This window comes from Amphiura filiformis, chromosome 10 (genome assembly GCF_039555335.1).
Source record: "Amphiura filiformis chromosome 10, Afil_fr2py, whole genome shotgun sequence".
Taxonomy (NCBI): Eukaryota; Metazoa; Echinodermata; class Ophiuroidea; order Amphilepidida; family Amphiuridae; genus Amphiura; species Amphiura filiformis.
Window position 1 is genome coordinate 19,074,892 of NC_092637.1, and position 15,517 is coordinate 19,090,408.

At 36.2% G+C, this 15,517-nt stretch overlaps 1 protein-coding gene across 1 annotated transcript in view; it reads right to left on the minus strand.

Moving 5' to 3' along the window:
* Positions 1–788: 788 nt before the first annotated feature.
* The window catches only part of LOC140163241 (uncharacterized), a 42,525-nt gene continuing 27,796 nt past the window's right edge, over positions 789–15,517 (minus strand). Inside the window, exon 3 of the mRNA XM_072186638.1 lies at positions 789–1,583. Within this exon, the coding sequence (XP_072042739.1) occupies positions 1,293–1,583 (291 nt within the window). The 3' untranslated portion in view covers positions 789–1,292. The remainder of the gene's footprint in view (positions 1,584–15,517) is intronic.

Here is a 15,517-nt window from a genome sequence, read left to right on the forward strand (position 1 = left end):
CAAAACAATGAAAGGCAACCTTGGAGATGGGTATCTGAAAATATTTTTAATACCCAAACTTTTTTGAGGACCTTAAAATATTGTTAACTCAAGTTATACTATTATTTCACACATTTTTATGTGCAACATTATTCTGTGACTCTTCCTAATATTACATTGCATGATATTGTGACTCTCATAATCATCCTTGGCTATTCCAGCTGAACCCATCCACCCCTATGGAAGACATGACCATAATCTTCCACACAGTGAATTTCAAATGGGGTTACCTAAATGGGTGAAATCTACACCCCCTGTGTGGAAGATTAAGGTCATGTTTTCCAGGGGGTATGAATTTCAAACTGGAACAACCCAATATCTTTAATCGATATATACATATACATGACTTTTGTATTCCATGTATAATAGATGGCCCTATCTAATATATACATACTAAGTATTATTGTACGATTGTATGGAGATAGCAGGCATAATAGCTGCCGTTTGTGTGACAATAGCTGCCTTTTCTTAAAATAACATCCCTTGAATGCAATAAACTTACAAGTGCATAATAATAATAATAAGGCACTTTATAGTACCTTCTCGCATCCAACTGTCGATATGTTTTACGTAATGTCAGCAAACTTGTTGCTGACAAACAAGATTCTTGGATAATCAATGTAAAGTTTAAAGTATTTACAAGGCCTACAGCCAAACAAACAAACAAACAAACAAATATACAAACTGGACACACTTTGCATTCACATTCTTAACATTTTACATTCAACTCCAATCATGGAAGCCATTTTATTAATCATAAGTTCAAGCACAACTGAAAGGTTTCTTGAGCAAAACTGTTGGGCCCAAAATGAAACCTTGCGGAATACCTAGACTTTGTTTTGATTTTGGGTGTATTGTCAAAACTCTAGCTAAGAAGGTTAATCTTGCTATTTGAGGAAGATCGTTGCACCTGCACCTGTATAGAGTTCCAGGCATAATCTCAATACACAGTTAACTCCATGAGAACTACCTGCCGATTGGCCAAAAAAGAAGTTTTCATTATCAATTGGCCCAATCAGCAACATTGTTAGAATAATTTCACCACACACAAAAATTGGGGTGAATTATTTGCAAAGCTCCATTCTGATTGGTGATTAAAGTGCAAATATCATGTAATTGATTAATCAGAGGCAATGTTAGATCGGCAGGTAGTGCTCAGGGGGTTAAGAGTAACAATCAGTGCTGATAATCTCCATACAATCATACAATTAATATTACCTATCTATATACACGCTACTATACCCCTAACCTAGCTACTGCTGTTGTTGCTGCTGCTGTTGTTGCTGACTACTACTATCCACCCGCTGTTGCTGACTTGCCTCATATTTAGCGAGCACTACTGCATCTTTACCGCTATCCCCCGGTGGGAGCCCCCCTGTTTGTTTGAGTCGTAGAATCTTGGCACGGCACAGCACACACCTCAATGGAAGTAGTCTTTGTGACACGGCGACTTGGATAGTTTTTACAAAACATCTTCTGCATATGACTTGGTGCCCACATGGATAAGTGCATATAGCTGCTCTGCTACACATGCATACCACACACTGTAGGAATGAGATGAAACAAGAGAAAGTATGGTTAGGTTTGGTGCATTTTCACATTTCAAAGGATCTTGACTTGATGCCTGCATGGATAAGTACATATGGCTCCTCTGTTACACAACCATACCACACACGGTAGGAAAGAGATCAAATGAAAGAGAATATGATTAGAATAGGTGCATATTCAAAATAGATATGAGGATCTCTGCTACACATTCATACCACACATTGTACAAATGATAAAAAACGCAGATGACAGTGGCCGACATTATTCAATGTGGCAACAGCCAATAGCGTAAACAAAACAGACAATATGATGGCAGTACTGCCTGGACATGACGCCCTGAGCCAAGGTGCGTTTTTAGCTCTATTGGCCCTGTTACAGAAAAAAAAAAAGCACAAAATATATTTCCCAGAGCAATGTATACATTTTCACATGAAAATAAATAATTTTGGATTCAAAATGAATGTGAAGAAAAAATTTACTATCGCCGGGGGCTGGAATCGATTTTGGGACCTCTTGTGTGGCAGGCGAGATACTTACCGTTACACCACGTAATAGTATTGGTTTACATGGGGGAAATTTTCAGTATATATAATAACATATTGTGCGTTATTCATATAAAAAATTTAAAAAAACAGTACTTACAATGAGGTTCACTGTCGAACCTCAATGGATTTAGACTGATAAAATAGTGGTTGAGCAACTAAACAAGTCATAAATGTTTTAATAAGTCATTGTGCTATCAGAAGATAGTAAAAATATAAGCATACTGCTATTATTAGTAAATAGCAATATTATTAGCATTGTGCTATCAGCAATAGATAGCAATATTATTATTAGCATTGTGCTATCAGCAGTAGATAGCAATATTATGAGCATTATGCTATCAGCAATAGATAGCAATATTATTAGCATTGTGCTATCAGCAATAGATAGCAATATTATTAGCATTGTGCTATCAGCAGTAGATAGCAATATTATGAGCATTATGCTATCAGCAATAGATAGCAATATTATTAGCATTGTGCTATCAGCAATAGAGAGCAATATTATTAGCATTGTGCTATCAGCAGTAGATAGCAATATTATGAGCATTATGCTATCAGCAATAGATAGCAATATTATTAGCATTGTGCTATTAGCAATAGATAGCAATATTATTAGCATTGTGCTATCAGCAGTAGATAGCAATATTATGAGCATTATGCTATCAGCAATAGATAGCAATATTATTAGCATTGTGCTATCAGCAATAGATAGCAATATTATTAGCACTGTGCTATCAGCAGTAGATAGCAATATTATGAGCATTATGCTATCAGCAATAGATAGCAATATTATTAGCATGCTATCTGCAATAGATAGCAATATTATGAGCATTGTGCTATCAGCCGTAGATAGCAATATTATGATATAACCAAATATTCACTTGGTTTTGTCAAACTAAAATCCAAAATGTCTAATATTATGAGCATTGTGCTATCAGCATTAGATAGCAATATTATGAGCTTTGTGCTATCGGCAGTATATAGCAATATTATGAGCATTATGCTATCAGCAATAGATAGTAATATTATGAGCATTGGGCTATATAAGCAGTAGATAGCAATATTATGAGCATTGTGCTATCAGCCGTAGATAGCAATATTATGAGCATTGTGCTATCAGCAGTAGATAGCAATATTATTAGCATTGTGCTCTCGGCAGTAGATAGCAATATTATGAGCATTGTGCTATCAGCAGTAGATAGCAATATTATTAGCATTGTGCTCTCAGCAGTAGATAGCAATATTATGAGCATTGTGCTATCATCAGTAGATAGCAATATTATTAGCATTGTGCTATCAGCAGTAGATAGCAATATTATGAGCATTGTGCTATCAGCAAGAGATAGCAATATTATTAGCATTGTGCTCTCAGCACTAGATAGCAATATTATGAGCATTGTGCTATCATCAGTTGATAGCAATATTATTAGCATTGTGCTCTCATAAGTAGATAGCAATATTATGAGCATTGTGCTATCAGCAGTAGATAGCAATATTATGAGCATTGTGCTATCAGCAATAGATAGCAATATTATTAGCAGTGTGCTCTCAGCAGTAGATAGCAATATTATGAGCATTGTGCTATCAGCAGTAGATAGCAATATTATTAGCATTGTGCTCTCAGCAGTAGATAGCAATATTATGAGCATTGTGCTATCATCAATAGATAGCAATATTATGAGCATTGTGCTACATCAACAGTAGATAGCTATATTATGAGCATTATGCTATCAGCAGTAGATAGCAATATTATGAGCATTGTGCTATCAGCAGTAGATAGCAATATTATGCGCATTATGCTATCAGCAGTAGATAGCAATATTATGAGCATTGTGCTATCAGCAGTAGATAGCAATATTATGCGCATTATGCTATCAGCAGTAGATAGCAATATAATGAGCATTGTGCTATCAGCAAGAGATAGCAATATTATTAGCATTGTGCTCTCAGCAGTAGATAGCAATATTATGAGCATTGTGCTATCATCAGTAGATAGCAATATTATTAGCATTGTGCTCTCAGCAGTAGATAGCAATATTATGAGCATTGTGCTATCAGCAGTAGATAGCAATATTATGAGCATTGTGCTATCAGCAATAGATAGCAATATTATTAGCATTGTGCTCTCATCAGTAGATAGTAATATTATGAGCATTGTGCTATCAACAGTAGATAGCAATCCCAGCAAACACAAAACGTTTTCGACATCATTCGCAAAAGGTTATAAAAGGTTGTCAGAAAACGTTTAAATGTCGGGTTATATAAAGGGTATATTAAGAGTATAAAACGTTTCCATAACCTTAAAAACATTTTTGATAATCTAGTGCTCAGCAAACAAAAATGTTTTACAGAAAACGTTTAAATGTCGGGTTATATAAATGGTATAAAACGTTTTAAAAACATTCCAAAAACATTCTTGAAAACTTGATACAAAACATTCTAAACAAAATGTTATTTTGGGGTTGAAAAAATATTTTGCGAAAATGTTTGCCCAAAATATTTTCAATAACGTTTTAAAAACGTTTTCATGACCTTTATATAACCCGACATTTAAATGTTATTAAAAGGTTTTGAAAAAACATTTTAAGAACATTTCTGTGTTTGCTGGGTTCAAACATTTTAACATAATGTTATTTAAGTATTGACACAATATTTGGCAAAAATGTTTGCAAAAATAGTTTAGGAGAGAGCGGGGAGTGTTCGCCCTATTTTTTTCTGACCAGCCTAGCGATGTCAATTTTAAGGTTAGGGATGACCTGATTAGCCCATGTGAAAGCCCTATGTCTTAGCTATATATGGCCACAATCCCGGAACTATAGACCTTACAATAGCAACAGGATAGAGCAAACAAAAAAGTTTTGCAAAGTGGCGAACTTGCCCCATATTGGGGCAGGTTCCCCATATGGTGGGGTAAGTTCACCCTAATCACAAAAAGGGTTTAAACATTGCATAACAATAACATATTCAATGCAAACATTTAGCAAGAGTATACAGGGCATTCATTCTCTTCTGGGAAGTCACTAAATTTGTTGCAGGGGTGGGGTCAGGGTAAAATGTAGGGGTCTAAAGTGAGCTTAAACATATCATGTTTTACAACTTCGGGGAGAAATGGATTAGGACATAAACGGTGGTATGAGTAATACCGATATCACATAATAACTTTACCTTGTTTAATGGTTTAATTATCAATATTTTGCATAATACGCTGATGGGGCAGGTCCGCCCTCCAGTTTGGGGGTAAGTCCGCCCGGGAAGATATAGCGCTTAACAAGCCCCATCCTCAAAAGGGCTTAACGAGCCCCTTGTGCACATTTTTGTATTTTCTTGGGTATGCAAAACACAAATCGAATAAAGAGTTTATAACTGCATTAAATCTTTGACAAATCCCATATGTTCCCAATACAGATTTCCATTAAAACCATCTGTATTTATGTATTAATGATAATACAACATTATGAATGCAAGAAAACATTACGTTTTGGTGTAATTTTTTTGTTTTGGCTGCAGTTCGATGAACACGTCCCTATATGACGCGTAGCTAATATGAGAAGTTTATAATGACCTATGTCACCTAATTTTGCCATCACCAAATTCCCTGATAGCCGTAGTACTGAGAAACAAGGGGTGGGCGAACCTGCCCCTAGGGCGAACACTCCCCGCTCTCCCCTACAATAACATTTTTTGAAAACATTTAAAATATTGTTTTAGTGTGTTTTTATACAAAACGTTTTAAAACGTTATCATGACCTTTATATAACCCGACATTTTAATGTTATTAAAACGTTTTTACCTAAACCAAAAGCCAAAATATAATTTATTTAAAACGTTTTTAAAACGTTTTTGTGTTTGCTGGGAATATTATGAGCATTATGCTATCACCAGTAGATAGCAATATTATGAGCATTGTGCTACAACAGTAGATAGCAATATTATGAGCATTATGCTATCAGCAGTAGATAGCAATATTATGAGCATTGTGCTATCAGCAGTAGATAGCAATATTATTAGCATTGTGCTCTCAGCACTAGATAGCAATATTATGAGCATTGTGCTATCAGCAGTAGATAGCAATATTCTTAGCATTGTGCTCTCAGCAGTATATAGCAATATTATGAGCATTGTGCTATCATCAGTACATAGCAATATTATGAGCATTGTGCTACATCAACAGTAGATAGCAATATTATGAGCATTATGCTATCAGCAGTAGATAGCAATATTATGAGCATTGTGCTATCAGCAGTAGATAGCAATATTATGAGTATTGTGCTATCGGCAATAGATAGCAATATTATGAGTATTGTGCTATCAGCAGTAGATAGCAATATTATGAACATTGTTCTATCATCAGTAGATAGCAATATTATGAGTATTGTGCTATCAGCAGTAGATAGCAATATTATTAGCATTGTGCTCTCAGCAGTAGATAGCAATATTATGAGTATTGTGCTATCAACAGGAGATAGCAATATTATGAGCATTATGCTATCAGCAGTAGATAGCAATATTGTGCTATCATCAGTAGATAGCAATATTATGAGCATTGTGCTCTCAGCAGTAGATAGCAATATTATGAGTATTGTGCTATCAACAGTAGATAGCAATATTATGAGCATTATGCTATCAGCAGTAGATAGCAATATTATTAGCATTGTGCTATCAGCAGTAGATAGCAATATTATTAGCATTGTGCTCTCAGCACTAGATAGCAATATTATGAGCATTGTGCTATCAGCAGTAGATAGCAATATTATTAGCATTGTGCTCTCAGCAGTATATAGTAATATTATGAGCATTGTGCTATCATCAGTAGATAGCAATATTATGAGCATTGTGCTACATCAACAGTAGATAGCAATATTATGAGCATTATGCTATCAGCAGTAGATAGCAATATTATGAGCATTGTGCTATCAGCAGTAGATAGCAATATTATGAGTATTGTGCTATCGGCAATAGATAGCAATATTATGAGTATTGTGCTATCAGCAGTAGATAGCAATATTATGAACATTGTTCTATCATCAGTAGATAGCAATATTATGAGTATTGTGCTATCAGCAGTAGATAGCAAATATTATTAGCATTGTGCTCTCAGCAGTAGATAGCAATATTATGAGTATTGTGCTATCAACAGGAGATAGCAATATTATGGCATTATGCTATCAGCAGTAGATAGCAATATTGTGCTATCATCAGTAGATAGCAATATTATGAGCATTGTGCTCTCAGCAGTAGATAGCAATATTATGAGTATTGTGCTATCAACAGTAGATAGCAATATTATGAGCATTATGCTATCAGCAGTAGATAGCAATATTATTAGCATTATGCTATCAGCAGTAGATAGCAATATTATGAACATTGTTCTATCATCAGTAGATAGCAATATTATGAGTATTGTGCTATCAGCAGTAGATAGCAATATTATGAGTATTGTGCTATCAACAGGAGATAGCAATATAATGAGCATTATGCTATCAGCAGTAGATAGCAATATTGTGCTATCATCAGTAGATAGCAATATTATGAGCATTGTGCTCTCAGCAGTAGATAGCAATATTATGAGTATTGTGCTATCAACAGTAGATAGCAATATTATGAGCATTATGCTATCAGCAGTAGATAGCAATATTATGAACATTGTGCTCTCAGCAGTAGATAGCAATATTATGAGTATTGTGCTATCAACAGTAGATAGCAATATTATGAGCATTATGCTATCAGCAGTAGATAGCAATATTATGAGCATTGTGCTATCAGCAGTAGATAGCAATATTATTAGCATTGTGCTCTCAGCACTAGATAGCAATATTATGAGCATTGTGCTATCAGCAATAGATAGCAATATTATGAGCATTGTGCTATCAGCAGTAGATAGTAATATTATTAGCATTGTGCTCTCAGCAGTAGATAGCAATATTATGAGCATTGTGCTATCAGCAGTAGATAGCAATATTATGAGCATTGTGCTATCAGCAGTAGATAGCAATATTATGAGCATTGTGCTATCAGCAGTAGATAGCAATATTATGAGCATTGTGCTATCAGCAGTAGATAGCAATATTATGAGCATTGTGCTATCAGCAGTAGATAGCAATATTATGAGCATTGTGCTCTCAGCAGTAGATAGCAATATTATGAGCATTGTTCTATCATCAGTAGATAGCAATATTATGAGCATTGTTCTATCAACAGTAGATAGCAATATTATGGGCATTGTGCTATCAACAGTAGATAGCAATATTATGGGCATTATGCTATCAGCAGTAGATAGCAATATTATGAGCATTGTGCTATCAGCAGTAGATAGCAATATTATGAGTATTGTGCTATCAGCAATAGATAGCAATATTATGAGCATTGTGCTACCAGCAGGGATAGCAATAGTATGACAGTTCTTTGCAATACATCCACAGTGGACAGCAATTATAAGCATTGTAGTATCAGCAGTACAAAATAATACCAATATTGCAAGCATTATCTTATTAACCCTAACCCAACTAGGTCTCACTAAAGCTCACTATTAAAACCACTATGCGTGCATGCATTGCACGTGACTTGATGACACAATCAGCCCAAGTCATATATACCCAGGGAATCGTTGGCCGGGCCAATGTCACCTGTGTGGCTACATGCTGGGGATCTTCTGCGTGGCATGTGAGGGGTCCCAGGCTCGAATCCCGGGGGTGCCAAGTGACTTTTCTCCTCATCTTCTCTCCTTTTTTGTTTCTTCTATCCCTTCCGATAGCAAAAAAACACGGGTAGGGTTAGGGTTAATAATAGATGCAAATATCACAAAAATGTTGTTATAATTAGTAGATAAGCCTACTGTGGTATATTAAAATTAATGCAATATCATTCACATGACATTATATCACAGTAGTAAGTTTCATTAAAACAAATATTGATACCATATGGAATTTATAATGTATTTGTACCATGCATGCAGATAATCATCATTTCAATATACCAGCAAATTTATTCATTTCCAAGAATATACTGCCATTATTAATTTGCTAAAATTGGATTTATCCTGTGAAGCTTACAAAAGGTCGATCATACATGATAGCTCTCATATTATACACTCATTAAACTTTAATTAAACAAATATAATACAAAGTACAAGGCTACTATCATTTCCAAGAATATGTTGCTATCACATATCATACTTTGGCATTCATGTCAAAAAATTAATAAACATTTTTAAGTGTTAACAAGAAATGTCTTTAAAAAAGACAATGCCTACAAGATACCAGTGGACACCTTTTGTTATTAGTTAAAGAGACACTTATAATGCTAGCTTTAAGGTAACGCTATTGGATATAGATTTTGTCTGATTGAAATATGTGAGTCCATTCTCTCCTGATTACAAGACTGAAAATTTTATTTTAATCGGATATTCGGTTACCAAAATATGGCCTGTCAAAATGGCGCTGAAACCAAGAAGTTGGCAACAAATTTCTTTTATTTTGTTATTCAATGTTGTCAGGTAGGCCTTATTTTCTAATTATATATGCAAGAATTATACAAAGTAAAATGTTCAGATCGGCTACAAAATAAGATTTAAAACCCATGGATGCCTTTGGCAAATTTCTATTTGCATAATTAATTAGGGCCCTAATCAACTTTTCTAATAAGTGGCCCTAATTATGCAAATTGAAATTTGCCAAAACGCAACTGTAATTTTGTAGTATAGTGTGTGTTCTACCCATGTACCATGCCTCAGTACCATAGCTCTTTTAATTGTATCTGAAATCTTTACTTTGCATAATTCATGCATGTAATTAGAAAATCATCTGGCAACTGGACTTGTCAAAATATAGAAAATAAAAAGAAAGTTGTTGCCAATTTTTTGTTTTGGTTTCGCGCCATTTTGACAGGCCATATCTCAAGAACCGAATGTAATCTACAGGGCATTTAAAACTTTAACATATTATTTAAATAGAAAGAAAATCTAAATTTGTGCATTAGCCAATAGGGCCACGGTCAACTAAAGCCATCTTGCAATCTGCAGATAATTCTGATGTATGAAATTAGACCTTCAAACTTTCAGATATGAAGAGTTCCAGATGCAGGCAGCCGTTTCTGTTTTTTAAATATAGGCCTAAGTTGTATCAAGAGTCATTTCTCGTGGATTTTTTTTACGATTGCAATGTTTCAGAGTAACAAATTTTCGTATGAGATTCTTTTATGCTTGTTTATTATATTTTGTATTCAGGACTAAAGGGGGGGGGTCTTTTCATAGGCCATTACTTTTTTGTATTTGTAATTGAATAACAAATCAAAAACATTATTGTTTTGTTTTGTTTCCTTCATTTGTGCTTTGTCTTGCATCGAAAGGGCCAATATCAACACCTTTTTTGTAAGAAGTATTGTGTGGGGAAAGATGACTCTTGCATTTTACTTTTATTTTTATCTTAAGAAACAAAAAGCAAATTTCTCAATCATAGTCTTGAAATGGTCATGGGTATGCATGCAAAAATATTGCAACAGTACTCAGTAGAATGTAAAAAACTGACATACATACCACCAACATGATCAACCACGCATGGGAATTGGGGAAGCAAATACTTTAAAACGAATTATTCCGCATTATATCAACGCAATAAAATTGCAATACTTTAGTACATGTATTTGAACAGCAATGAAGCCGGCCATAGGCGTGGCTAGGCGTATCATACCATACATTGCAGTTCAAATGCATCATGATCATGATTGTGGCCTAGTCGAGCTAGGCCTGCATACCAGTCAGTCTGCGCTGACTCGCCGCGGCACAAAAATACCTCCAATTTTGCACAAAACAATCCATGATGTCAAATTATAACATCCAAAGTGTCGCCATGAACGTTAGCTTCAACTTCTCCAGCCAAAGTTTTTGCATTGATAATCAGGTTTCATGTAATCATGAAATTAAATCTTGTTTGATGTGTATTCCCATCGCCACCGTATAAAGGTTTTCCAACTTGTCTTCTACGATAAAGCTGCTGATGAGCGCTGAGGCTACAACCTATAATTAAAGACCGAATTAAAAAAAGACTAGTTTGCGTCTGACGTCATGACAAAGGCGCGCCGTGATTGGTTGCTGACCTGCGCAGTATGGCATTTTTGGTCTGGTTGACAGGACGGCATACGCAAGCTACTCTTTTTAATTCGGTCTTCAATTATACAACATATGAGCTTGAAAATATTCTAATGCATAATTCATGAACTTGATAGACCCACGCCATTGGCGCCACGTGCTAGTTGTTTCTAGAATCCCTACAGAATAAGATTAATTTTAATGCTAATTTATTGCACATGCTGAGGAAGCGTGATTACCTTTTTGAGCATTCGGAAATGGCGATAGCCGACTTTCTGTATGGCGCAGAGCGGTGGGGGATATATATTGGGCTCTCAATATTGGGCGGAAATTAGAGTACTTGTCAGAATATAAATTTGTACAATCGGCCTACATGCCGCGCAATGTGCGGCATTTTAGGTGTCAATTTCAAAGTAAACTACCTCCTGCGGAGGCAGAAAAATGTTTCGACAGTATTTTTCTAGGACATGCGAGCACACCAGACATATCAAATTGAATTCTGAATACAAGGAATGTCCTTCTGATATCAAATAATCTTGATTCCCCCTCCTCTGGTAGCCCCATCCTATCACATTCAAAACAAAATTACTGAAGATTGCCCAATTTTGTACCAAATTATCCCCCTTGCCAAAATGGGGGTGGGGGTGGGGGTTGCCCCTCATTTCCCCCTAAAGAGAATCTTGTTTGCAGCCAAATAGTGGTGCACATTTTTTTATGTTCATTTTTGTTTTGTGTTTTTGTTTTGTTTTTCTTCCTTAACCTGGGTCACTCAATCAGTTGAAACACAATTAATCATCCGTTCTTCCTTGAGGGCCTTAAATATCACATAACGTCATTTTCAATTATACCCTTAGCCTTCAATGCTTTGAGGATTGGAAAATTTGCCAATATAGTGCATGGCCATGAACTGTTTGTCACAAATGGACTTGATAATATTTAATAGAATTCAACTGGTAATCACTGTTTCCAAGAACATTACATCGTAGTTTGGGTCATGCCTACGTCAGTAAAACCACAAAAATAGCTGTGTAAGTGCATGACCCAATCTAAAGCAATCAGATAATACGTCAGAAATGATGAAATTGTCACCACACCTGATGTAAAAAACAACAGGATATAAAAGAAACTTGACCGCTAACAACAACAGGAAATGAATGAAACCTGATCTCTAAAATGGGCTTAAGTAATAAAAACAACTGACGGCCTGATAGTTAGAGTACTACTCGTCTTTGATGCATAAAGTCCCAGGTTCAACTCCTGCCAGTGGTGACTTACAGGGGTACTGAACTTAGGGTTGAAATGAATTGGCAACCTATGCAAATTAACTTAAGACTTCCTTTCTCACTGTGCATTTGGAATTGGGTAAATGAACAGCCATGAGAGTACTCTAGAGGCATAAATAAAATTTAAAAAATAAATGTTGGTATTTATACAGCGCCTTTTACATGTGAACATGTACCAAAGCGCTTTACATTTATTCCGCTGTCGTTAGAATATGTCAGCTGCCATACAATGCCCAAGGCATGCTTATACCTTTGGGCGGCGCTTAATGGACAATATTCATAACAGCTCCCCATTTCACCCCTGGGTAGAGAGAGACAAGTAAGGTAAAGCACCTTGCCCAAGAGCACAACACAATGGCACCGGCGGGGCTCGAACTCGCAACCCACCGATTACAAGGTAGAGCATGTACCGCTGCGCCAACATGCCCTCTAAGCATAGGCGTAGATCCCTTTTTTTCCGGAGGGGTGGTCCATACAATCATCCCCCCCAATGTTGATGCCTGTATGTGGGTTTCTGACCAAATTAACCTCATATTTGGCCATTTTAGGCCCCAAAGTGCCAAATTCAATAATCTGAGCCATCACTACCTTGAGGCTTGCCATAGGCTATTCCCTTTAAAATCCACCCTCCACCAGTGAAAGATTTTGGAAACATCTTCCGCAGGAGGAGTATGAATTTCAAATGGAATAAACCAACTATATTTGAAACTCACCCTCCCTCTGTGGATGATTCAGATTGAATCTTTCTCAGTGGGTTTTAGACTTCTCCGTAGTCCACTTGCCCATTTTGCATACTCTGGCAATACATAAAGCATAAAACTCTGATTTATATTGATTTGTGTGCAACTGATAGATTTTCACATCTGTATCTGATCTTTTCAGTTACTGCACTCCTTCTGTTTGTTAGCTTCCCAAGTGGACTACTGACTTTGCCTTGCGGTTAAGATTTTTAACACGGGACTCTATGGAGAGTTAGGCCAATTTCTGGCCTAACTAAAATTGGCCATGATGTAATGCATCTTTAAATGGATCTGCCTTGTGATTGGTCGCCCATACCTCGCTATGGTTTAAATCTTCCGGGCCCGCGCCATTACCATTAACTACACCGTACACAACTGTCTGTGGTATTTGCGGCGCTTTTGTGTTGACGCAAAAGTTAATCTCTCATCAAACATCTAGCGCGTCTTGTACTATACCTTGCTTAGTACTTGTGGTTAATGGACTGATAAACAGGTATGCTTGACAGTGTGTTTTTAGAGAGCAAAGTCCCAGGGTAAAGTTCTGCTTAAAATTCAATGTCCATAGTCGGATTTTCGGGGTTCGCTATCAATAAACTGGTAGATTCCAAACTCAGAATTGTTCAGTATTAAAGTGAGCCATTATAATTATGCAAGATAATGTTGCATTCAATTACTTTTATTGTCATTAATCATCTGATATTTTTATCTCTTTATGACCATTTTACTATTGAATACTTTAATTTTAATAAACATCAGTATAATTTTGAGTTCAATGAAATGGGTTCATCACGACTATGGCATAGTCTAAGTGGGTTTATGAAATTCAAATGGAGCTGCCAGCCCAATATTTGCCAATTTAGCTCATGACATGAACCGTCGACACATCACAAATGGTGTTGATAAGCTTTGATAAATAGAATTCAGGTTCAACAGGTAAATACTGTTTCCAAGAAAAATAGAATCATAGATCATTAGATAGACTAAGACCCTGTTCACATTAGGAAATTTTCTTCTTTCGACGAACCTCGAACGAAGATTAAAAATAATTTTTTCCTAATGTGTACGCACTTTTCTTCATTCGACGAAGATTAAAATTGCAACCTAAAAAGGTTGTTTCGACGAAGGAATACTTCGTTTAACGAAGCTAATTTTGTAATGTGTACGCCGCTTCGCTCGACGAAGGAAAGTGATCAGGTGACAAGTGACCTTCGCCGGCTTTAATAATAGCCGGGCGTTAATAGCTTCGTTCGAGCTTCGTTAATTTTCATGAAATGTGTACAGTGCAATGTCTTCGTTCGGTCTTTGTTCAGCGTATTAATCAAGATTAACTTATCTTCGTCGAATGAAGAAAATGTTCTAATGTGAACAGGGTCTGAGTTACGCATACGTCAGTAAAACCGCAAAATATCTCGCATACGTGTATAACCCGATTTAAACCAATCAGTGTAATATGTGTCACCATTAGCGTCAATCTGTTTAGAAATGTGGGGGGAGGGCATTTATAATACCGTAAAACCCCGTCTACAAGCATATATAGTGTTTTTTATGAAAGCTAAATTAATTCGAAGCAAGCGTAAATATACCAATACAATAGATTGGTCTTAAAATAATACTTGTTTGTATAGGTGACCCCGGAGTGACGTCACAAGCTGTTGACCTCCGTTGACAACAAATCCGATTCAGAAGTCAAATTTGTAGTTTTCTGTGGTTTGTCCCTTTTCAAATCGGCCAAAATACTACCATTTCTACAACTTCTCGACATGGGGCCTCCAGCCAACAACAAAAATAAAGACTCCTCTACATGTTCATGTGTTCAGCTTCACATAAAATGCAATTTTCGCCAAGTATTTAACCCTTTATTTACCGAAATCGGCCCGAAATATGCTTGATTCGAGGTCAAAACAAAATGTCAACAAACTGAATCAGCCTCTGTTACAAGTCTTCAACTAGTCGCACTGCTCCACGGTCTATTGTGGGTTGAAAAGCGTAAGTGTAGGCACTGTAGCGTCATGTAAAATAAGTACCCGGATGGCCGGGGTCACCTATATGCTTGGATCCGTAATTTATTTGTTCAAACTCCATAATGGTGATTGGATTAATGTAGCTTTCATCAGAAGCACTCTATATGCTTGTAGACGGGGTTTTACGGTATGTGATAGCTTGTCTTGAGTCACTGAAATTCCAGTGTAGTAACTGGATTTCTTGCCCCTATAATGTACATAGCTTTTGTTACCAGTGTTATTATTTTTTGAGAAAAATCATAAACTTATCAAGGGGTGT